General features: G+C 42.2%; 3 protein-coding genes across 4 annotated transcripts; 2 read left to right on the top strand and 1 right to left on the bottom strand.

The window, feature by feature from the left end:
• The first annotated feature begins 742 nt into the window (after window positions 1–742).
• Window positions 743–4,041, top strand: LOC115004517 (laminin subunit alpha-3-like). The gene is made up of 7 exons (XM_029426162.1): window positions 743–886; window positions 986–1,088; window positions 1,222–1,335; window positions 1,771–1,953; window positions 3,207–3,349; window positions 3,644–3,824; window positions 3,914–4,041. The coding sequence occupies exons 1-7, from the start codon at window positions 743–745 to the stop codon at window positions 3,919–3,921; spliced, it is 876 nt and encodes a 291-aa protein (XP_029282022.1). The 3' UTR covers window positions 3,922–4,041.
• Window positions 4,042–5,293: 1,252 nt separating this feature from the next.
• Window positions 5,294–14,102, top strand: LOC115004513 (laminin subunit alpha-5-like). Its single transcript, XM_029426157.1, has 16 exons — window positions 5,294–5,432; window positions 5,586–5,721; window positions 5,931–6,082; window positions 7,232–7,367; window positions 7,879–8,022; window positions 8,214–8,344; window positions 8,440–8,604; window positions 8,881–9,013; window positions 9,648–9,802; window positions 10,192–10,384; window positions 10,573–10,710; window positions 10,857–11,016; window positions 11,494–11,624; window positions 11,768–11,861; window positions 12,169–12,288; window positions 12,536–14,102. Exons 2-16 carry the CDS (start codon window positions 5,635–5,637, stop codon window positions 12,682–12,684), a joined length of 2,088 nt encoding a protein of 695 aa, XP_029282017.1. The 5' UTR covers window positions 5,294–5,432; window positions 5,586–5,634; the 3' UTR covers window positions 12,685–14,102.
• Window positions 14,103–14,148: 46 nt separating this feature from the next.
• adrm1 (ADRM1 26S proteasome ubiquitin receptor) lies at window positions 14,149–20,513 on the bottom strand. Of its 2 annotated transcripts, XM_029426160.1 has the most exons (10): window positions 20,180–20,513; window positions 19,070–19,310; window positions 17,083–17,199; window positions 16,341–16,551; window positions 15,845–15,923; window positions 15,626–15,743; window positions 15,229–15,364; window positions 14,927–15,084; window positions 14,518–14,620; window positions 14,149–14,423 (listed from the first exon to the last, which is right to left on the bottom strand). In XM_029426160.1, exons 2-10 carry the CDS (start codon window positions 19,277–19,279, stop codon window positions 14,341–14,343), a joined length of 1,215 nt encoding a protein of 404 aa, XP_029282020.1. In that variant the 5' UTR covers window positions 19,280–19,310; window positions 20,180–20,513; the 3' UTR covers window positions 14,149–14,340. The 2 variants fall into 2 exon arrangements, with proteins under 2 accessions (XP_029282020.1, XP_029282019.1); XM_029426159.1 differs by lacking the exon at window positions 20,180–20,513 and having other exon boundaries at window positions 15,229–15,358; window positions 15,602–15,743; window positions 15,845–15,926.
• Between the last annotated feature and the right edge of the window lie 3,077 nt (window positions 20,514–23,590).

Below are 23,590 nucleotides of genomic sequence, written 5' to 3'. Positions count from 1 at the left end.
CCAGAAGGGGATTCTGTCTGGGGCGACGGCCATACAAACCGATTTGATGCAGTGTGCAGCGTATGGTCTGGGCACTGACAGGCTGACATCCCACTTCTGCAACCTCTGCAGCAATGCTGGAAGCACTCGCACGTCTATTTTTGGAAACCAACCTCTGGATATGACGCTGAGCACGTGGACTCAACTTCTTTGGTCGACCCTGGCGAGGCCTGTTCCGAGTGGAACCTGTCCTGGAAAACCGCTGTATGATCTTAGCCACTGTGCTGCAACTCATTTTCATGGTGTTGGCAATCTTCTTATAGCCAAGGCCATCTTTGTGAAGCGCAATAATCCTTTTTTTCAGCCGCTCAGAGAGTTCCTTGCCATGAGGTGCCATGTTGTCCAGCATTCAGAGAGAATTGTGCCCAAAACACCAAATTTAACAGCCCTGCTTATCATTTACACCTGAATCCTTGTAACACTAACGAGTCACATGACACCAGGGCGGGAAAACAACATCATTGGGCACAATTAGGACATGTTCACTATGGGGTGTACTCACTTTTGTTGCCAGCTGTTTAGACATTAACAGCTGTGTACTGAGTAATTTTCAAAGGACAATAAATCTATACTGTTATTCAAGCAGCACACTGACTACTTTAAGTTATATCAAAGTTTCAGTAGGATAATGTTATCCCCTGAAAGGATATAACAGAATATTTGCAAAAATCTAAAGGGTGTACTCACTTTTGAGATATACTGTATGTTTGTCTGCAGTTTGGTTGCAGAAACCAAGAAGGGTGGATTTGTGGATGTAACACAAGCCTACAACAAGATCGTCAACAGCATCAAGGATGCAGAGGAGGCTGCCAAGATGGCCGACAAGGCTACTAACGACACTATGGAGGTACAGGACACACACACACACACACACATATGAGCTCACCTGTGTTTGGGAAGTCGATGATTTGTTTGTCTAACTTTTAATGTCGGTGTGTCTGTTCAGAACATAAAGGACAAGGATCTCGGTCAGATCGCTGATTCTCTGAAGAACCACAGTTTGGATCTGAAGGAAGAAGTCAAAAGGCTAAAAGATGAACTCCACAACGGTACACTTCACATCGACATATTCATTACAGTCATTGATTTTAAGTCATGAAACATGTGAAAGACGAGTCTTGTAGACTTTGCTTTGGATGTTTTAGTAGTTAAAGTGTGTTTTCTTTGTTTTCTGCTGCACAGACCTGAAGCCGCAGCTGGAAGACGCTCAGAGGCGACTGGAAGACGCCAAAACCAAACAGGTTGATGTGATGAAGGACCTGCAGATGGTTCAGAACAACCTCAACTTCACTACAAGTACGCACATTCAACACACGTAAATGACATTACATTGAAGCTTTTGTTTAAAGCTTCTTCACATAAGTATAATGGAGCCCACCCAAATAAAGGAAGTGAGAGTATAATCTGGGGGTGAAGATCACTCGCTAGGGACTGCATTGATACGTGCAGTACATACACCAGCGTATGCATTGTAATAATCTATGAAATCTGGACAAAAGATCGATATTTTCAGTTTTGCTTTCTTTTTATTTACAAGGTAAAAATGACTAGAGCTAGAAAAACTCCTAATGGGTTAAAAATGGGTTAAATATTCATAAAAGATCATTTAATTATGCTTTAAACATGTGGAAGCAGTGATTCTAAATCATCCAAGCTAAGAAATCTTACATTGATTCATCTCATCGATACCTGTTGTTGTTTAGTTCATACATCCTTCTCTGTGATGAACAGATGCGAGTCAGGAGATCGACGAGGCGAAGCGAGCGGCAAATCTGGCGAACACCACGGCCACACAAATCGCCGATGCCCTGCGCCCCATTAAAGACCAGCTGGACCAATGGCAGCAGACGTACGGGGACGCCAACGCCACCAACGATGACATCAACAACGCCCTGATGGAGGCCAACAAGACCGGTAGGAGCTCGTGGACGTGTGTGAATGTATCAGCAGAGAAACATCCTATAAAATCTTCTTTGTTAGTTATTAGTCGCTGCCCCGATGAAAAGCGTGTAACTATTGCCAGATATCAAATATTCAGTAAGATTAAATCAATCTAACAAAACAAACATTAACAAACAGTTAAGTTATTATATTATTAGATTAAAACGGACGGTAAGTCTCTTAATGTAACTCTCTCTCTCTTATGTAACTCTGTCACGCTCTCTCTCTCTCTCTCTCAATGGTGGAAAGCGGCACTCTCGCGCGCCGGGGCGCGCGCGGGGAAAAGAGGGGAAGAGAGAGAGAGAGAGCGAGAGAGAGCGAGAGAGCGGAAGGGAAAAGAGAGAGAGAGGAAAGGGAACGCGCAGGCGGAGGGCAGGGCGAGGATAGGTTGGGGGGAACGCGCGGCGCGCGCGAGCGACGCGGCGGGAACGGGGAAACGCGAACGCGGGGAAGGGAAACGCGAGGCGCGCGGCCGGAAGGAACGCGCGCGCGGCGGGGAAGGGGAACGCGCGAGCGAGCGCGCGCGCGCCGGAAGGGGGGAATCGCGCGGCGCGGAAGGGGGAACGCCGCGCGCGCGTCGCGCAGGGAAACGATATAGGATATAGAGAAGAAAGATATAGAGTAAGTAAAGAGAGAGAGAGTAAGGTGAAATAGCTATAGTATATCGGAATGGGAAATAGAGAGAGAGATATAGAGATTAAGGGGTAAATATAGATAAATATAGATATAGATAAGATATTAAATGTAAAATAGAGAGGATATATATATTAGATAGAAACGCGCGCTCTCTCTTATCAGATCTAGGGAAAATCTCTCTCAATTCGAGCTCGCGCGCTATTAATGAACCTCTCTCTCTATCGCTCATCTTAAGTAAACTCTATCTAGCTCTATCTTAATGTAACTCTCTCTCTCTCTCTCTCTCTCTCTCTTGTTGTAACTTCTATCAATGCTATCTCTCTCTCTCTATCTCTCTCTCTATCTCTCTCTCTCTTAATGTAACTCTCTCTCTATCTCTCTCTCTTAATGTAACTCTCTCATTCTCTATCTCTCTCTCTCTTAATGTAACTCTCTCTCTCTCTCTCTCTCTTCTCTTAATGTACTCTCTCTCAATCTCTCTCTCCTCTCTCTCTCTCTCTCTCTCTCTCTCTCTCTCTCTCTCTCTTTAATAAGTACTCTCTCTCTCTCTCTCTCTCTTAATGTAACTCTCTGTCTCTCTCTCTCTTTAGTGAATGTGCTGGGTGAGACGATTCCTCTGCTCATGAAGAAGTTGGATAAACTTCAGAATCACTCCGCACAGATGCCAAACATCTCTGAGAACATCAGCCGCATCCGGCAGCTCATACAGCAGGCGCGCAACGCTGCCAGCAAGGTACACACACACACACACGCACACATACACACACGGGAAAGAAACCTGCCTTTAATTTAACCAAATAACTATTCAGAACTTACACAACACTAACTTTTATTCTTGTGTTTTATACCTGTCATATTTAATGTTTTTAATTGTATTTAAATACCATGTTATGATGCGTGTCTTCTGCACTACTTTGTGAAGCACTTTGAGTTGCCTTGTTGTTGAAATATGTCTTGGCTAAAGTTGGAATTGAAAACCTTTTTCTTCCGGCGGCCTGTAATGTTTTTGTTGCCTCTTCTCGTCCAGGTGGGCGTGCCAGTGAAGTTTAACGGGGCGTCCGGTGTTCAGGTCCGTACTCCACGTAACCTGGCCGACCTGGCGGCCTACACCTCCCTGAAGTTCTTCATCACTCTGCCCGAGGCGACAAGAAACCGGCGGCCAGGACGACAGCAACAAACAGTTTGTCTTCTACCTCGGCAACAAGGATGTAAGCATCACCACTTTCTTTCTTTTGTGTTTAAGAGGGAAGACAGTATGGGTTCTTGTAGTTCATTGCTATCTTTCTGGTATTTGTAGTCCAGTAAAGAGTTCCTGGGCATGGCGTTAGTGGGGAAGAGACTGCGCTGGTACTTCAACATTGGAGGAGAAACTGCTGAGGTGCTGATGGCTGAAAATGTCAAAGCTAATGGAAACTTCAACAGCATAGTGCTGGAGCGGTAAGATACACACACACTGTAAAATATGACACTTTTCTTCCAACTTGAAAGAGTATAATCATTGAAACATTCAAATAAATGTGACAAATTGCCCTCTTATATCTTTATATATCAGCTATCAGCCATCAAACCCTTGTGTGTTCATGTTTGTGTCCCATGTATCTTGTCCTTATTCTGTATGTATATCTATGTTTCTGTCTGGCTGGGTGCAGGATCCTCCAGTACGGTCAAATGTCCATGTCTTCAGAAGCCACTGAGGGAGACCAGAGAGTCACCAAAGCCCACGTGGAGGCTGGAGGAGATCAGGGCCTGCTCAACCTCCTGACCGACGACACTGTCTTCTATGTGGGAGGATACCCGAGTACTTTCAAAGTAAGTACATGGAGGGCTGTGTGCTTCTGTTGTGGGGTGTGGTTCAGTTATGGAGGTAACCCCTCATTGAAGTGTATAAAAGTCGCCTCCATTGCATCGTAGTTGAGGCCTTTGAGAGCGTCCACGTTTACTCATTTCTGACATTGTCCATGTTTGCACTGAAAAATTTGGATATTTTCTCATGTAGTCATATTAATAATTAAAAAACACTAGGGCTGCAACCAGCAGTTATACTGAATAATAATAATAATAATAATAATAATAATAATAATAATAATAATAATAATAATAATAACATTTATTGATTCACACAAGGCAGCAAATTAAAATTGTTGAATTAAAAAAATAATTAGATTTTATGATAAAACAGATAAAAACAATTTAAGTAATGTTAGATAAAAGAAAATAATTGAGGACAGATATAAAAAGACAATTCAAAGAACATAACAAACTCAAGTATAATCAGCAAAATCTCTATCTTTTAAAAAACACACAAAAACAAAAGACACTTACATACCGAGCTCCGAGAAGGTTTAGTACCGTGTTGAAAGAAAGTGTCCAGCTCCTAAATTCTTTGTCTTTATTCTGTTTTTTTAGCCACCCTCCCCGCTCGCTCTGCCGAACTTTAAAGGTTGTATAGAGCTCGATACGCTCAACGAGGAAGTGCTCAGTCTGTATAACTTTGAGAACATCTTCCATCTCAACACCACCGAAGAGAAGCCGTGTGGCAGGTCAGTGCGCACAGTGTCGACTCTTCATTTAATCTATTCATTCTGACTTTTACTCACTCTCTTGTTTTCCATTTCTCTTCTTCTGTGTGATTCATGATGGATTAAAACAGGCTGAAGCCGGTGCTGACTCAGGCCTGGGTGAATGACGCGGCGTACTTTGACGGTACCGGCTACGCTGAGATCACCTTTACTGATGAATCGGCTCGCATGCAGCGCTTCGAACAGGAAGTGAAGCTGCTCTCACACAACGGCATACTGCTCCTGCTGCAGAATGAGGTAAAGACTTCACTCTCTCATTCATTCATTGTAATATACAAGTGGATCATTGATGCATTACAACATTCCCAACATCCTGTTCTAACTTTATATGCAAACGATGCAGCTAGATGTTTCTCAGTGTCTTCTCCATGTCTCTCTCTCCTCCATCAGAATCAGTTCCTGTGTCTGGCGGTGCTAAAGGGCAGACTGAAGGTTTTCTATGACTTCACTGGTATTCTGGTGGAAGCTCGAGCCTAAAGAGCCTTCATCTGATTTCCTGCAGATCAGCGACGCCGACTCCAAAGCTGTAAGTCTTCCATTTCTCTCAGCCCGTCCGTCTTTGTCTTCCCCATGTGCATCATATCCCAGTTAAGGGAATAGAGAAAATGGTTGAAAAATAATGAAAGAAGAACCATTTCTTATCCAAAATGGTTCAATTCTTGGTGATCCTTAACGCTGACTAGTCAAGTTTTGTGCTTTGTGTCCACGTGTGGCGTGTTGTCTTTAACTGTATAGCTGGAGATCATCATCCTGCGTTCAACTCCAAACCGTGCTGTGGTGAGGAACAACCGCATCAGCCTCTACACCCACACGTTCCTAGAGAGCATCCCCCCATTCAGCGGCAAATACTACCTGGGAGGAGTCCCCGAGGACAAGATGCCTTTGAAGTGAGTACACACACGTCATTGGATCGATTGCCGTTCAATTTGGTGCAAATATTGTAATAACTTGGTGATCGTTTAAGTTCTCTGGTGCCATCATGAGGTTTTAATTTATTTCAATTTATAACCAAATGCCTGCAGAACTGATAATACACCCATCAGCCTCAGCTGTACTTGTACTTGTGTTTATTCCTAATTAACAAATCAGTTGATTTTTATTTAATTTATATGAAATAAAGCCCCCTGAGGAAAATGTGTGACTTGTTTTTGTGAGCTATAGAAATGAAATTGATTGATGTTGTTCATCAAACTTTAATTCAGATATACTGAACATATTTTGTCACAGCAATTTGTCATATTCTTATTGTATTTCCATTTATTGCAATGTTTCTTGTTCACTTTTGTTTTTTTATAAAAGTTTTTACAATATTTGTAATAATATTTTTATATATTTAATATTCTCATATTTTGACATTATTATATTTTTATATATGTAATATTCTCATATTTGACATTATGATATTTTTATATATTTAATATTCTCATATTTGACATTATGATATTTTTATATATTTAATATTCTCATATTTAACATTATGATATTTTTATATATTTAATATTCTCATATTTAACATTATGATATTTTTATATATTTAATATTCTCATATTTGACATTATTATATTTTTATATATTTAATATTCTCATATTTGACATTATAATATTTGTATATATTTAATATTCTCATATTTAACATTATGATATTTTTATATATTTAATATTCTCATATTTGACATTATAATATTTTTATATATTTAATATTCTCATATTTGACATTATAACATTTTAAATATTTAATATTCTCATATTTAACATTATAATATTTGAATATATTTAATATTCTCATATTTTACAGTAATATTTATATTACTGTGTTCATGTGTGCACCATTATACAACATAGCAAATTCCTTGTATGTGAAGCAGAATTCTGATTCTGATATGAATTATAATGTTTCCTGCTTTACGTGGAATTAGGAAACTGTTTGCTGTTACAATGATATGAATTGATAATACATCTCTGCTGTGAGTGTTTCAGCTCGTTGAGGAGAAATGCAGCTTTACGTTCTGTTTCATTGCGTCTCCGTGTGTCTTCAGGTTGAAGCCTCTGTTCCCTCAGCAGGGCTCTCTGAAGGGCTGCTTCAGGAACGTGAAGGCTCACGGAGGCTCTCACGTCGACCTGAAGAGGATGAAGAGCTCCGGAGTCAGTTTCGGCTGCGACAGTGACCTGCTGGTAAGAAGGTTCGCCATGTAAATGCTGGAAAATGTTCTTTCTATGGCACTAAATTATACATTTAGATGTGCAGGCGTCCAAAACCTCAACCTGCTCGTTTGGATACGTTCTCATTTATTGAAAGCTACATTTATTTTTGGTCTTTAAATAATTATACAAACAATTAATTCCAAACCAAACAGTTGCAGTTTAGCTGAAAGGTTTTCAAATCAGACACATTTTACACGATTAAATACAATATAGCAAAACTATTTTAAGCACTTCCTCTTTTATTTTAACAGTGTTTTAAAACAGCTACATTTCCCAATAAAGTAAAAATACAAATCAAAGTTTTACCACATTAAAAAAAAAGAATATCTCTCCAAATGTGGAGAGTTTTCCATTTTTAATTCTGCCTTTGTGCTTGTATGTAGAAACTAAACTAAATGTAAGCACACACACACACACATATGCTACATGCTACAGCATGTGTTGACCTGCTGCGTGTGTGTGTGTGTGTGTGTTCATACAGGTGGCTCGTGAGGCTCATTTCTCCGGTCAGAGCTACCTGGACTTGGCTCTGACCAACGTTCCCAGCCTCAGGAACAACTTCTACGCCAGCTTCAGCTTCAGGACGGAGCAGAAGGAGGGACTCATGTTCTACCACCATGATAAGGTCCACGAGCCTCCCATTCCGTCTCCATCTTCTTTATTTAGACTAAACTGCTCAATTGTAATCAATGTTGTCATCTTTTTACATGTATATATATATATATCTCAGTGTTTTACTTGATCCTATCTGTGTTTCACTCTCTTTGCTGTTGCTGCACGGGGATTAATAAAGGTTTGTCTCATCTTATCGTGCAGGAAGGAGTGTGTCACGTGTTTCTGCACGAGGGCCACGTCGTGGTGAGAGCTGGAAACAGTGAGATTAAGACGCAGAAGACGTACAACGACGGCAACACCCACTACATCGCGCTCTACAACAACGACAACGGGTAGGATGACTTAAAGCTCTCCATCATGCCATCAAGCTTCGATACAAACCTTCTCGGTAAGAAGCTGTGCCGACTGTCTGACTGCTCTCCTCCAGGATGCGTCTGTACATGGACGATGCGATCGAGAAAGCGAAGGAGAGCATCCGGCTGGACGGCAGGAGGAGTGCGACGACCGCAGAGGGAAGCACCTTCCTGGGAGGATTGCCCAACCAAAGCCTCAGCAATCTCACTGGATGCATCAGCAATGTGTTCATCAGGAGGTGAGAGGAGAGGGCAGGAGGAGCAGCAGACTAAACCTAAACATTTATCTTATCCTCTCACTTATAGTTTATAGATGTATAATGTCCTTATTTTAACAAGTATAAGATCAAATAATCAAGACATTTGCATTTTCTTTCCTGGTGATTCTGTCAGATGGTCTAAGAAGGAGACACATCTTGACTGAAGGAGTTGAAATACAGAGCGAGTTCATGTATTGATTTATTATATTCTGCTTTTGAGGATATGTTTAACATGTGTGTGTGTCTCTTCTTCAGGGAAACAGGTTTACAGACGGTGTTGAACCTGCTGAAAACCAAAGAAAACGTCAACGTTCCTCTGGACTGTCCCGCTGCCAAAAAACCTCAGCAGATCGTCGCTGCACAGCCCAAGCACAGCAGTAAACCCAAGGTACACACACACACACACACACACACACACACACACACACACACACACACACACACACACACAGAGCAAATTCTGCTTTTCTTTCTGTACTCTCACTCTCGCTCTGTCTCACTCTTTCTCACTCTCTTTCTCTCTCACCCTCACTCCCTCACATACTCTCTCTCGCACTCACTCACTCATACTCTCCCTCTCTTTCTAACTCTGTCACTCACTCTTTCTCTCTCACTCATACTCTCACTCTCTCACTCTTTCTCTCTCTCTTACTTACTCATACTCTCACTCTTTCTTTCTCTCACTCACTATTTCTCTCTCACACTCACTCCCTCTCTCACTCACTCATACTCTCTCACTCTTTCTCTCTCTCTCACTACCTCATACTCTCTCTCACTCACTCACTCTTTCTCTCTCCCTTACTTACTCATACTCTCTCTCACTCTTTCTTTCTCTCACTCTCTCTCATACTCTCTCTTTCTCTCTCTCTTACTTACTCATACTCTCTCTCACTCTCTCTTTCTCTCTCTCTTACTTACTCATACTCTCTCTCACTCACTATTTCTCTCTCTCTCACGCTCACTCCCTCTCTCTCTCACTCACTCTCTCTCACGCTCACTCCCTCTCTCACTCTCTCTCTCAGGGAAAGCACAAGAAGCCTTCGGGGTCTCGCAGCCGTAACACCAGGGAGTCCTGTCAGGCGGCGCTGTCGGACCAGGAGGTCGGAGCGACGCACTTCAGCGGCTCCACACACAGCTACCAGAGATACGACTCCCTGCCCAGCTCTCGCAGCTCAATGTGAGTTTAAATCTGTTAGTCGAGCATTTTGTCTTCTTTAGGACGGGACTGAAATATCTCAGCACCCATCTGTTTGATAGTTCACATATTCACATCTGAATCGTTACTGAAGGTCTAATGTGAAGCGGGTCAAACATAAAGAGAATCATCACAAACACTTAGCTCTGCAGGGTTTGTGGCGCTCTGAACCCTGTGTACGCTGCCAAACCAAAGACAAAGTTAGCTACTAGCTATCTCCGGATGTGGTGGAGCCCAAAGCAGAGCTAAAAGGAGCGAGCATGTGACTTGAATCATCAACTAAATACAGAGGTGTTTGTGAAAGTGTGTTTTTCAGCTTGTTGTGGCCAAAAAAGTAAATTGATCAGGCTTTAAAATGACTTTGGACGCAGCCCTCACATCTCCCTGGCGCTGAGGATTAACTCCTCGGATGGTTTGGTGTTGTACGCGACTGGCGGGCAGCGCGGCGCAGCAGTGATGTCACTCAGCGTGTCAGACGGCCACCTGCTGCTTTTATTGGACGGAGGAAAGAGGAAGGTCAGCCTGCGCAGCCGCAAGAAGTACAACGACAACCAGTGGCACACGGTGAGGTCGCACGCCAGGGTCACCTGACTGGGATACCCAGGAAGTGAATTTGTGTGAATCTATGTGACATTATGTCATCATTTGTATTTCAGATTCCAATTCATCCTGGAATAACTCTGTCATCAGAGCGAGCGTCCCCGTGTCTGAGTCACCTAAATATCTAACCTGCTTTCTTTACGTCTCCTCAGGTGTTTATAAAGCGCGAAGGAGAGAAGATCAGTCTGATCGTGGACGGCATCAGCGCTCAGTCTAAGAGGATCCCCGGAGGAGACAGGACTCATGTCACCGGGCCTTTATACGTCGGAGGAGTCCCGCCCTCAATGACGGTAAAACATCCAGACTACACACAAGTCAGTTATCAGGCTGGATGTGACTCCAACACAAAACAACACACCTTCAACACACGTCTGTTCTGTTCTTCTTCATGTGTTGTAATGAAGCTCTGTCTGTGTTGTTCTCTGGTGAACTTCAGGCTCCGGGCTCCGGTGGTTTCGTCGGTTGTGTCAGGGAGCTGACGCTGAACGAAGCCCCTGCAGGAAACCCCGCTCACAGCCAGGGGACGGTGCCCTGCTTCCAGAACCCCCTCCAGCCCGGAGCGTATTTCTCTGGCCAGGGAGGACACATCGCAATAGGTAGTTATCACTCTTCTTCTGTGGTTTTGTTTGACCCATGTGTGCTCAAAGGCTATATTTAATATGAGGACAAAGGTTTTGTTTGGTGTAAAGTCTTAATATCTGGTACAGACAACTTTGACATGTTTAAATCACACTTTCAACACAAGACAAACGTTTGAGATTATGTTTCCCTCAGGGGTCATTCATAAAGAAAACACTCATCTCAAAAAGAGATGATTTATAGCAGAGACTTGGTTGTGCTCCTTGTAGTTTCTGAGATAGAACTATATTTAGTCTTTGGGCACATGGGACTACTGTTTGTTCGTCTTAAATATATATAAACAGTTGTCCCATGTGCCCAAAGACTAAATAAAGCATGACAAGAAAAACTCACTTTTCAGCCACATTTTCTTCAGATTTCTTTCAAAATGTCAGCTGAACACGAGAGTTCATCTCATGATGCGACTCCAGGCTGAAGGCTTTCTCTCCCTGCAGATGAGTCCTTAGTTCTGGCTCGGGATCTGGAAATCATGTTGGAGGTTCGGCCCGTCTTGGACTCTGGGCTGCTGATGCATGCTGGGACATCACCTGACAAACACCTGAGTTTGATCCTCAGCCAGGGAGAGGTGAGACTGAGCAGAGAGGGAGTTTAACAACAACTTAGGGACATTGTGTTTGAAATGTAAAAGACATACAAGAAAAATAAAGATATTGAACCTATTAAAACAAAATCAAAATGATGTGTGTGTGTGTGTGTGTGTGTGTGTAGGTGACTGTTTCATTAAACAGCGGCAAAGGAGAATTCTCTACGTCCTTTACTCCTGAGGAGCCTTTATGTAACGGACGCTGGCACACAATCAAAGGTGAGTCAACAAAGTGTTTGTCACTGTTTAGTGTTTATTTATTCATATGTCCTTGTTAGTTTTTATTATATTTAGTCATCCTGTTTTAGTTGACTAGTCTTATCTTGTCAAAGAAACGCGTCACTGTTCCAGTTTTAGTCAAATGTTCTCGTCAACAATATTACATGTCACTGTCGTCAAAGTGTTTAAGGTGTCGTCTCGTCTTCGTCGTGGATAAAACGCTTCCTGACGAACATATCATAGTTTCCGTAGAAGAAACTGTTGTAACGCTGAGACTGATGACGTTGTGTTGTCTGTGCGTCTCCAGTGGTGAAGAAGAACAACGTCCTGCAGCTCCATGTTGATGCAGCCAGCGAGCACAGCGTCGGCCCCAAACAGAGCCGCTCTGCTGGGGACAAAGAGACCGTGTACCTGGGAGGGGTCCCCGGTGAGTGCGCACACGTTCACACACACACACACACACACACACACACACACACACACACACACACACACACACACACACACACACACACACACACCTCTTTCTCCTGTTTTACTCCTGGGTGGATCAAACACACATATTATATTGGTTTTTTTCGGGATGCATGATAACTTTATTCTTGCGATACGACTCGTTCGCAATTACGGTTTTGGTGTTCTGTTTAACATGTTGTTCTCTCTCCGTCCACCAGAGGGCGTCACAGTTCCTGGTCTACCCGCCGGCCTGCCAGCCTTCCACGGCTGCATCCGCCAGGCGACGATCAACCACAGACCTGCCATGTTGTCCAAACCGCTCGCCGTGTTCGGAGCTGTGGGCATGCAGGGCTGCCCACACATGTAAACCCAACACACACACACACACACACACACACGCAGTCTTATCCTCACATTCCCCAACTACAAATTACTGGTGGTGGGTGTCATGTTACTGTAGCTAATTTAAAATATATATATTAATATTTATTTTCTATTTTCAGAAAAATGTATATTTTATATTTTGCAGTTTGTCGTTGCAATATTACTGGTTTGTTTTTGTGCTACAGGGTGCTATAACAAGTGTCTGCACAGAGATGCACTGATACACCAGAAATCTCTTCTAAAGTGTGAAGTATATTGTAAATAAAGGCAACACAGCTGGCGTTTTCTTTCACAAACAAATTGTGAAAAATACATGATATCAATCATCCAGAAAAGAATTGCTGAATCTGCATTATATTCCATTTAAGTAAATGTGTACAGCTCGTGCATCTCTAGCAGAGAATGTTAAGAATACCTACTGAGTCGGTACACTGTGAACACTGATGTATGAGCGACGTCCTCAGGCAGCGCAGATGGGCAATGTTACCTGTAACTGGGACGAGGACTGAACCTTTGGGAACCTCAGAGTTAATGAAGTCTCAGTGACGAAGATACATTTAACATCTAACAAAGAGTGAAACACGGCATCATTGGCTGTTCCAATGTAGGTGTATCATGTTGCTCGTGTGGCCTTAATGTTCTTTTCTCCTCTATATTAAGGTTTGAGGTTTAAAAAGCAGAAAGTCCTCTTTAAGTTTCGTCTTTGGAACAAGTTGTTAAGTTGACGTAAAGCTACAGTTATGAGGAAAAGCGTGGATATATAATGTGCTGTCAAACATTTAACCATTTTAATTTGCATTAAAATAATACTGGCCAATTTGCATGCCTGTATGTTGCAAACAGAATGTGCGTTTTTAATCTTGTGGCCATCCACAATTATATAAATCACTGACATGTCAGTCTTTTTTACCTCCTGAATAATGTATTCAAATTCAGGTACATCCCTAGTAGGCAGTATGCAGTACATACTTATTGCATATGTTGCTATATGATTTCAAACAGTGAATATAAAAATATATCCTACAGACTTACATCAACCTTGGTGCTCATGCTGCGTTCATGTCATGTTGTAATTACCAGCTTCCAACTTGTGCATGATGTTAACATCCAACTTGTGAGGAGTGTCGTCCTCGAGTCATGAACATGTGATCACTTCCCATACGACGTGAGAACGTAGCATAACCTCCCATGTGTCGGCTCGTGTCCAGGTTGCAGGCAGCGTTTCCCAGCTCTATTCCGTCATAAATGTAAACGTGTACCAAACATGAGTGTGAATCTTGTAAGTAATATAACCCCTTTTAAAGAAATAATTAAAGTCACAGAATGAATAAGCTGTCCCTCCCCCTCACTCCTGCCCCCGTGTTGTAAATGTATTTTTAATAAAGTTTCTTTTCATACAAACTGTCTTCAGTGCTTTTTCTCGTTCACAAAAAGGAAAGTCTTGAGGTAAGTTGCTTTAGTTTGCCAATAAGATGTTTTATTAAGAGTGAATCACAAGAAGAGTCAAACAGAGCAGCTGATGAGGCTCAAACTGTTCACATGATGGTCACAGTAAAAACTGGCCTAACTTGTGTTGACAGCTTCGGAACAGAAGAGTGTAAGACAACATTAAAGGTGGGTGAAGTCTCGGCAGTGAGCTCTAATCCAGACTCATGTCCTCGTCGTCCTCTTTCTTCTCTTCTCCTTTACTGCCCTGCATGGCTTTGGCAAACGCCTCCACATCTGACGAGGAGACGAAATAAAAAATGTGACAAATTAACATCAAAAGAATACGTTCACATTTCCCCGAGTCTGTGTTATATCGCGTTCGTCTCACCTCCTTTGTTGGCGGCGTCAACAGCGTCTGCCGGCAGACCAAACTGACTCATGAGAGGGCCGAGCTGCCCGGAGGCCAAGGCACTGCTGAACATACTCATGGACTAAAGGAGGGAGGGGGCAGATTCAACAGTGAGACCTCAAGCTGCAGCAATTAAATATATGTTGAGCCTAAATGAACTGTGCTACCCTTTGTCAAATAAATCTCCTCGTGCTCTACCCACAGCTAATGAGCGTGTGATCACACCTGTAGCTCATCAGGTGACGGCACAAGTTCTTATTTTAGTATTATAATAAAAATAAAACATCTGTCTGACAATAAGAAGATAACTTATCCATAAATCTGTTTCTCCACGTGAGCGTCTCGAATTTAAGTGTTTATTTCGAGCTACAGGGAGTTATTCTGTTACCTGTTGAAACTGAGGGGAGTTGATCGTGTTCTTGATCTCGTCAGCGCTCTGCGGTAAACTTTCTCCGCTGGGGAGGAAGGGCAGGAGCCTCTGCTGGACCTCAGCGTTGGTCAGGATGGGAGCCATCATCTCCGGGGTGCAAACGCTCGCTAGGTCCACTGCAAAACAGGAGAGGAGTTAGTTATATCCTATTCTCTCCTCTTGGCTTTGACTCCATCTTCTTCATTTAGCTGATGCTGGTGTTTGTTTCCTAAATCAGAACCTTACTAAGACTATCCCACATTTAATTATCTGCCACTCACCTGCTGCTCCCTGAGCAGCCGACGCCGCTGGGACGTTCATGGTGGCGAGGATGCTCTGAAGGTCACTGAGCTGGATGGGCTGGTGGGAGGAAGGGCTTCCAACAGAGGCGGGGGCCAGTGGGGTCTTGAGCTGAGGCTGCAAGTGAGACAAGGAGTCAAGAGCTTTGCAGACATCTTTGTGCGGCCGCTCTGAGTGGTTCTAGATCTCTGAACTTTCCAGATATGTGCTTGAAGCACTTTTCTGATGTTATTAGTAGGAAGTTATTGTTGCTGGTTTTTTCATTTTATACATCGTTCAACCCCAACTCTTGGTTTTCTGCTCATTCAAAATGTGATTCTTAAGCAGCAGATAACTGCCACATTTAGTCAGTGCTGTACCTGGTGTGGAGGGAGCAACAGTAGTAGGGGAGACAGCTGAGGCAGCAGGAGTCACAGGGGTGGTGGGGGCCTGAGAGGTGCTCAGTCTGGGGGCTCCGCCTGAGGAAGGAGTGGCGGCTGCTGACTGGCTACGAGAGCTGAGGCGGAAGGTGGGGGGGCAAGAGGTGGTATCATACATTCAGAAGTCATTTTTCATATTTCTAAATATACCATGGTCTACATCTGTGTTCAGTTTTACCTGGATGAGGAGCTGCTGGTGGCTGGACCTCCACTGCCCAGCAAGTTGGCAAGTCCTGGTCCTGCTAGTGCTCCCAGACCTCCTTAGACAAACACAAACAAATCAAAAAGGGTCCAAATTGATGTCGGATTCTTATTCAAAAACAAACACAGCAACTGTGAGCTTCATTTCATGAGGATTGAAACGATGTTACTAACGGAGTACAAGGAATAAAATCAACACGACAACTAGTTTTAAAGCATTGTGACATATTGTTCAATGTCTTCAGGATATTTTGGATGAGAAATATAATGTATGACACTAATAATTATTAGGGCTGTCGAATTAACGCCTTCATTTCGATTAATTAATCACAGAAGAAATAACGCGTTAAAGATATTAACGCAGATTATTTGCGCTCCTAGATGCCCCTGACTTTGGCTCTGACAGCATCAGAAGAAGAAGACTTCCGCTCTCAGCAGGTTTATGGGTCAAAGAAAGAGCCAGTGCTGCTCACCCAGTCCTCCCAGTCCTGTTGGTCCGATCAGCTGCATCAGCTGGTTGTGGCTCATATTTCCCAGCAGGTTCTGCAGGCCTCCCTCTCCTCCGAGTGCAGAGAGTTCGTGGCCGCTGCCTCCCCCGCTTCCTGCCGCTCCGGGAATGGGAGGGTTGTTCAGGTATTCGTTCACCTTACGACAGTACTCGTCATCCTTGTCGGTCTTCGGCTCCTGATGGACACGAGGAAAGAAAGAATGACTTGAAATCAGAGCTGAATTTGTCAGGCAGATTAACAGGTTAGCTGTCAAATAAAAGAAAATGTGAACAAATTGTGCTTTTGTTTCTTAGACGACCTAGTTCTACAACAACACATTGCTGAAAACTAATAGAAAAATGTGAATCAACTGTTGTGGCTGGTTTGGTAAGTCAGAAGAAAATTGTAACAGAAAAATATATTTATAAAAATGAATCCACAGGATGATACGACCTTCCCGACTGAGGCAGATAAACACATTACTACTGGTGAGGGTAAATGCAAAATGCGTGGCTGCCTGACAAATACACAGCCATGCACACTCTGTCATCGTGAGTGTAATCTCTGCTCATCACTCTTATTGACTCCCACTTCATTTTTCCACTCAAGTTTCCCTCTATTGAACATCCATCTGCCTGCACACAAATGGACACGGACGTCATGCTCTCACAAAGTCTCTTCATTTCTGCGCCCTTCACAAAGACAATGAGGAGCCTCTTTCTCTCACCTGCATCCAGAAGAACAGCCTCTTGGATCCGGCCTTGAACTTCAGCACAAACACACGTCCGGTGGTGCACTGGCTCACCTTCTTGAATTCACAGTCATCAGGGAAGATGATCAGGTCCTGGAATAGGAAAGGCACAGCATCAAACATTCAAACGAGAGCGGGGGGAAAATCACTGAGGTTGCTCTCTGCCACAACAAATCATCATCAAACAATTACCGAAAGGAAAAACCAAGACAGCACCATATCACTGCAGCTCTGAAATAAAGACATGGTCACCTTGCTTGCTCTGTGGAAGCCCAGCTAAATTAGGATTCGTTGTGACAGCATCGCTTGTATGGAAAATACAGAATGAATAGAAGGCAAAATGGCAAACGGGGAAAAACGCACTCTGTCCGCACGTGCCGTCGGCTCAGTCAAGCTCACGCTGCACGCTGGGTTGGCGGGTCACAGAGAGAGTCACTCCCTTACTTTAGCTCGGCACGCTAACAACACGCTTCAAGATGTCTCTCTCCAAGCCAAAGAAACCTAAAGTTGATTCTGAAAATCGTCACTTCCAGAGCGAATGGACGTACACGTATTTATTAACTTTGCCAGCCGCAACAAGTAAAACTCTGGTGTGTTCATCGTGCAACAAATGTATTTCCGTGATGAAAGGATACAACGTGAAGCGACACTACAAGTCAAGTCACGGCTCGTTTTCTGCCAGATGTCCCGTGGGCTCAGAGGAACGGAGAAGGAAAGTACAGGGACCGTTAGCATCATTTAACAGAGTCAAGTGGTTTTTGGTCGCTTTTGCGCGGAACAAGAGAGCCACGATAGCAGCCCTGCTTTGTGTTAGTCCCTCTCCTCTCCTCCGCTGTGTCTGACTGACTAGCCCCGCGAAGCAGAGGACAGAATGTGAACGCGCAAAGTAACGCAGTAAACACGGAAACGTGCACATAAACAAGATGCATATCATTTAATAAAAGAGAATCTGTTCAATGTGAAAACTGAGTTCTGAATATAAAAACCCCCTAAAGTGTAATTTCTCTCACTGACTCAAACATGACAGAAGTCTGATATGTTTGTAGTTCTATAGGAGTGCATCACCTGACTTAATGTGATGCATTCTTAGTGTAATGCAAAGACACATCTGCTTTATGATTCAAACAAGCCTACTTACTGTTAAATTGTAAACATGTGTAAGATATGCATGTTATTGTGAGTCTGATGCTACTGTTTCACTACGTTCTATTTGCATTTAGTATTTCATTTTATGGATATGGACTTGTTTTCAAAGCACCTTATGTATGCTTGGAAGTGTTGAGGATATTATAAACAGGGCTACTTACTGGTAATGTGGTGAATACTGTTTTATTATATTCATCTTTTGTTCTACATTAGTGGACATGGACCTGTTGGAAAACATCTCATGTGTACTTGGTTTTAAAGATGCAACATTTTGCACTTTTGTGTGAAGCCTTGTAGCCACAGCTTTCCTACTGTTCTGAATGGACTGGTTGCTTTCTGTAATGAATTAAGGTGATACAATTAAAGTGAAAAAAGGGGATGCACGTGACTAGTTCATTTTATGCATTAGTAACTATTAACACTACTGTAAGTAAGAGTTATTTGTAGTGATTCATTGACAAAGTATTGTGTGGCCCACAAACCCCCAGTGATTTTCCTATTTGGCCCACTTGCTAATGAAGTTGAATAGCCCTGACTTAAAGTACTAGTACTTAAAGTAGTAGTAAAGTAAGAGACATTGCAGCCGGTCAGCTCTTTAAACCCCACAAACGTTACTTTACATAACATTACATTTGTTTACAAGAACAAAGGCCTGATTTTCAGATTGAAAATCATAATTTGTTATAATGTTTCCACTAGAATCTGAATAATAGTTTCAAAATCATAGAAGCTGACTCAAGTATGCCAACCTGTGTCGAAGACGACGTAGACGATGTTTCATCAAAGTAACAGAAGTTATTAGTTTGAAGTTACTCACATCATCAACATTCGCAGACGTCCTGTCCTTCCAGCAGAAGTGAATCAGGGAGTCGTCAGACTGCTGGATGTACACCGAGCCCTTGCGTTTGTCCGGTGTCACCACGTTACCCTTCAAGGTCATTTTCCCAGCTCGAAACTCCACCAGGTACTTGCTGGAGCTTCCCCTCGAGCCGCTCACCAAGCTTGGAAAGAGAGCACCTGACGACATCTTTAGATCTCTTTGTAGACAAACCTGAATACTGGAGGAAAAGACAAATGATTATTAGTGATACAAGTAACAACACTACAAACAGGAGACATAAGTTTGAATATTAAGTGCTGTGGGATGTGAAAAGCAGGGAAACTTAAATCTTAATAAAAATGTGACATGAACTCAAGAAGAATATTAGCTACTGTACTGTATAGGCAGTGGTGGAAAGTAACTAAGTACATTTACTCAAGTGCTGTACTTAGGTACAATTTTGATGTACTTGTACTTTACCTGAGTATTTCCATATTCTGTTAATTTATACTTTTACTTATGTCTGAAAAGGGCCATTCTGCATGAGTAGTTTTACTTTTGGTACTGTAAGTTTATTAGAGTACCAATAGTTAAGAACTTTTACTTCAGTAAAATGTGAATGCAGGACTTTTATTTGTTATTGTATACAACGTCTATGGTATCGCTAACGTTACGTTTGCCACCACTGACTGTAGGTTAACGTTATCGACTGTCGACTATCGACTGTGTATATTGTTAATTCTTACAGCTTTTTCGTTAAGTATTATACTTTAAACGTGATATCTGACCGTAACAATATTGTTGATGTCTGATCCAAATGTTTGGAGCGGTTTGATTGTGTCAAAAATACTTTTCAAAGCGAAGCTAACAAAAGTAGCGGTTAGCTATCTATCGTTAGCTATGTGGAGTACTAGCTGTGTCATCCTGGTTGTCAATGCTAACGTTAGCCCGTGACTTGGGTAAACCGACGAGCGAAAGAGGCCAAAGCTAAGTCTTACAATTTATCTAGCTAGCAAAAGTAATTCAAACTTTAGAATTAAAGGCTAACTTTGTATATGAGCAACTTTAAGTGAAGCTGAAGTTTGCAAATCAATTGAGTTAAAATACCTGAAGTTGTACTGTAGCAGAGTTTATCAACTACTCTTTCTTCTTTGTCGCTTGCTAGTAACGACGTTGACTTCCTGTTATGACGTAAGCGCGCCTGCTGTCACCGCGCACGAGCTTCGGAGAAGAGGGCGGGTGAGTGAGTGGGAGGGTTTCCGCGCTACTGCTCCACTCCGCCAGGATTGGGATTGACAGTAGCCGTTAGCTCGGTGGCGTTACTCCCCGACTGTTTGAATGGTTTAGCGGCGGAAAGCAAAGCAGAACTGGGATGCGAGTATTATAAAAACAAAAAAAATCGAGTGACGTCTCAATTAAAAATAAACGGAAGCAATACTGAAACAAGGTAAGACATTAACATAGTTAGCCGGTGGGCTAACGTTAGTCAGTTTTGCTGTCCTTGGATTAGTTAGCGAGCTAAATGCTAGCTGGTTTATTAAAACCAGGCATAGTGCAGGCTAGGCTAACAAACATGGATGCTGTGTGTGTTCCTTTGATGCAGTGCCTGGAGATTATCCGCTTTAACCACGGTTTGATTCCCGAGCCGACCGGTATTTTCTAGTTCGGTTGCCAGTCACGCAGTAATGTGAGGGCAGGCAGACGTTGGATCCACATCTCAAAGGCGTCATATTGATTATGTGTGGTGTCTAACGTGATATATTTAGTCCGTCTTTAGGAAAACTGTGGGAAAGGCACCAGAGGATAAATCCGGATTTGTAGTCTGCAGCAAAGTGCCAATGTGTTTCTGATCTCGCCTGTCTTTTGAAATGTTGCAGAGACAGGTGCAACTTCCCTTGCAAATTGATTAATAGCATGTCACCTAAATAGCCAGGCTACATTATTTCCATTGTATTGTAATAATAATAACTAATCTGGTAGTTCCTATTATTGGTTTGCTTACGAGGGATTCTGAAATAGCTGGAGTAGAGCTGCTGTCTTTTTCTGTCTTCATGATGTGTATGTGGAGTGGCAGGTGGTATCACAAAGTGGCTGACTGCGTGGGTGCATGTGTGTTGAAGGCACACGATTGTTGTAAACATTTCATCATTAAAACTTTATAATACTGTGGCAGTTTGGGCTGTGGTCAGCCACTTTTGCAACTGCAATTGTAATCTTGTTTTAATCAGATTGCAAGCAGCAGCCCAGTCCTGCACTGTAATTCATGGTCATATGTTTGAAGACAATGCAACAATTCTTTCACTTTCTCTCTCTCAATTGTGAGCACAGACCTTTTTCCATAACAAGCTCCAGCCTCATCTATTTTATTTTGTCAGAAATGATTGATAACGCATTGTTTCAATTCTGAATTTTCAGTTGATTCGTTCTATTATTTGAGGATTTGTAGGAACAATCCCTTCTAGTGATGCTGCTATGAATCCTGAGTCAGTACAGTATCTGTGCTGTATTGGTTTAGTCTGATAATCATCTGAAAAGCAGTGATAGTTTATGTCTAGTGCTGGCTGATGGATTTGTCTTCTTTGTGATGATTTCTGCTGGGAGCATGTCACTTATTATAGCTGTCATACTACCTTTTATCTTTTTGTTAGATACTATGACCAGAACTGTAATTAAAATAATCTTTCTGTGAAGAAAATGTTCTGCTGTAGCTTTATAGTTAGTGAAGACGATTCATTTCTTGTATGCATCTCTGTAGTCTCATGCAGATCATTTGCACACATTCAGGAAATAGTTTGTACTAATGAAAATAACATAATTCATGAATGCTCTGATCAGTATGTAGCATCAGCTGCATGATATAATTAAAGCACTGCTACTTGGGGTTGTCCTGGAAAAATAGTATTTGTGAATGTTATTACATAAAACTCCATGTATTTGTACTCAGAGTATTAGGACTGACATCACCAGAAAAAGTATGTGTAGTGGTAATAATAATAATAATAATAATACGTTTTATTTGGAGGCGCCTTTCAAGACACCCAAGGACACTGTACAAAATACAAGAGATAAAAACAGCAGGGCATTGGAAGAGAGAGCAGACAAACAAAACCAGAGATAAGGTGGAGACACATGAAGAAAGCAAGAAAGAGAAGAGGGGGGGGGGGGGGGGGGGACACAGAGGATGATGGAGACTACAGAGAGTAGGCCATGTGTAGTGCTGCAACTTTTACACAAACGCTCAAGTACATAATCTCACAATGGCTATCTTTGTCCATACTGTGAGAGCCTTTAGAGAATGGCAGCAGTCTCTCCAGCTACACAGGCAGACAGGAAAGTCATTTAACAGCAATTGTGAAATCCGAGGCGTGTCTAGTTATCATCTGTTTAAAATCATCTTGTTTTCATCCATTCAGTGCTTAAATGATGCGCACATCAACTTCATGAAGTGGCCCTTTCCAGCAAACTACCTCTTAAACATTTCAAATATGAGTCGGTGCAGGAAACGTTTGAACAAATCCAATTATTCAGTCAGCTGGTCTGTGTAAGGGTTGAGGGGAAGGGATGATGCTGAGTGATATCATCAGTATGAGCTCTGGTCATCAGTGACTCATATAAAAGCCAGTCACATCAAATCAGGTTACACCTAGATAACAGTCTAGTCAGTAGTAGGTCAGAGAGGGAGATTATCGCTGCTGCTGCTGCTGCCGCACCGCAGCTACACTGGAAACTAAATGTGGTTGAATTAACTAGTGATTTATTTAACTGGTAAACTTGGGCTGCAGCTAACATTGTTGTTATTGTAAGGGCTGCACAATACATGCTTCTTTATTAATAGTCGTCGCTATGACAACTTGTGCAATAAACACGTCACAAAAGACTGCAATTGTTTTAGTTAATTAAAGTGTTTTTAAAAAAAACTGATGATTATTATTATTTTCTTTATTGGTGACTTTTATGTCCAGTTCAATGACCAATTTGTTTAATAAAATAATGATGGAAGTCATTTACTTTTCATTTTTTTTATATTTTTTATATATATTTTTTATATTCAACAATAAAATCCTGAGAACACTTTAAAAATCAGGGTCTTGCTTGTAAATCAAACATTTTCCTGACCCATAATGGGAAAATCCTTCAAAACTGGAAATAGTTTCTGTTCTGTTTTCTATTTTAGGATTATTACATTTCATTATAGATTTATCATTCACCTAATTTATTGTGCTTATTCTAAACTTGAGATTGGCTGTGGTGCAGTGTGACAGTTTCCTGTCAGAGTGTCTCTGCTGTGACCCTTGAAAACCTAAAATTACCCCCCAGCTGGGATTCCTACTTTGGCTCACTGATATTTGGTACCGATATTTGTAACCCCACATTGAAGGCTGACAGGCTTCATATTCAGTCAGACATGAGATCCAAAAGCGTTGTAGATGCAGGAACAGAACTTCATAGGACTTTATTCTCATTCCCCAACCCAATTAATGAAGAAGAGACCAGCCCAGTGTGTATATATTTATTTAT

This window comes from Cottoperca gobio, unplaced genomic scaffold, assembly GCF_900634415.1.
Source record: "Cottoperca gobio unplaced genomic scaffold, fCotGob3.1 fCotGob3_124arrow_ctg1, whole genome shotgun sequence".
In the NCBI taxonomy this organism is placed as follows: Eukaryota; Metazoa; Chordata; class Actinopteri; order Perciformes; family Bovichtidae; genus Cottoperca; species Cottoperca gobio.
This window is presented reverse-complemented; position numbering and strand designations above follow the sequence as displayed.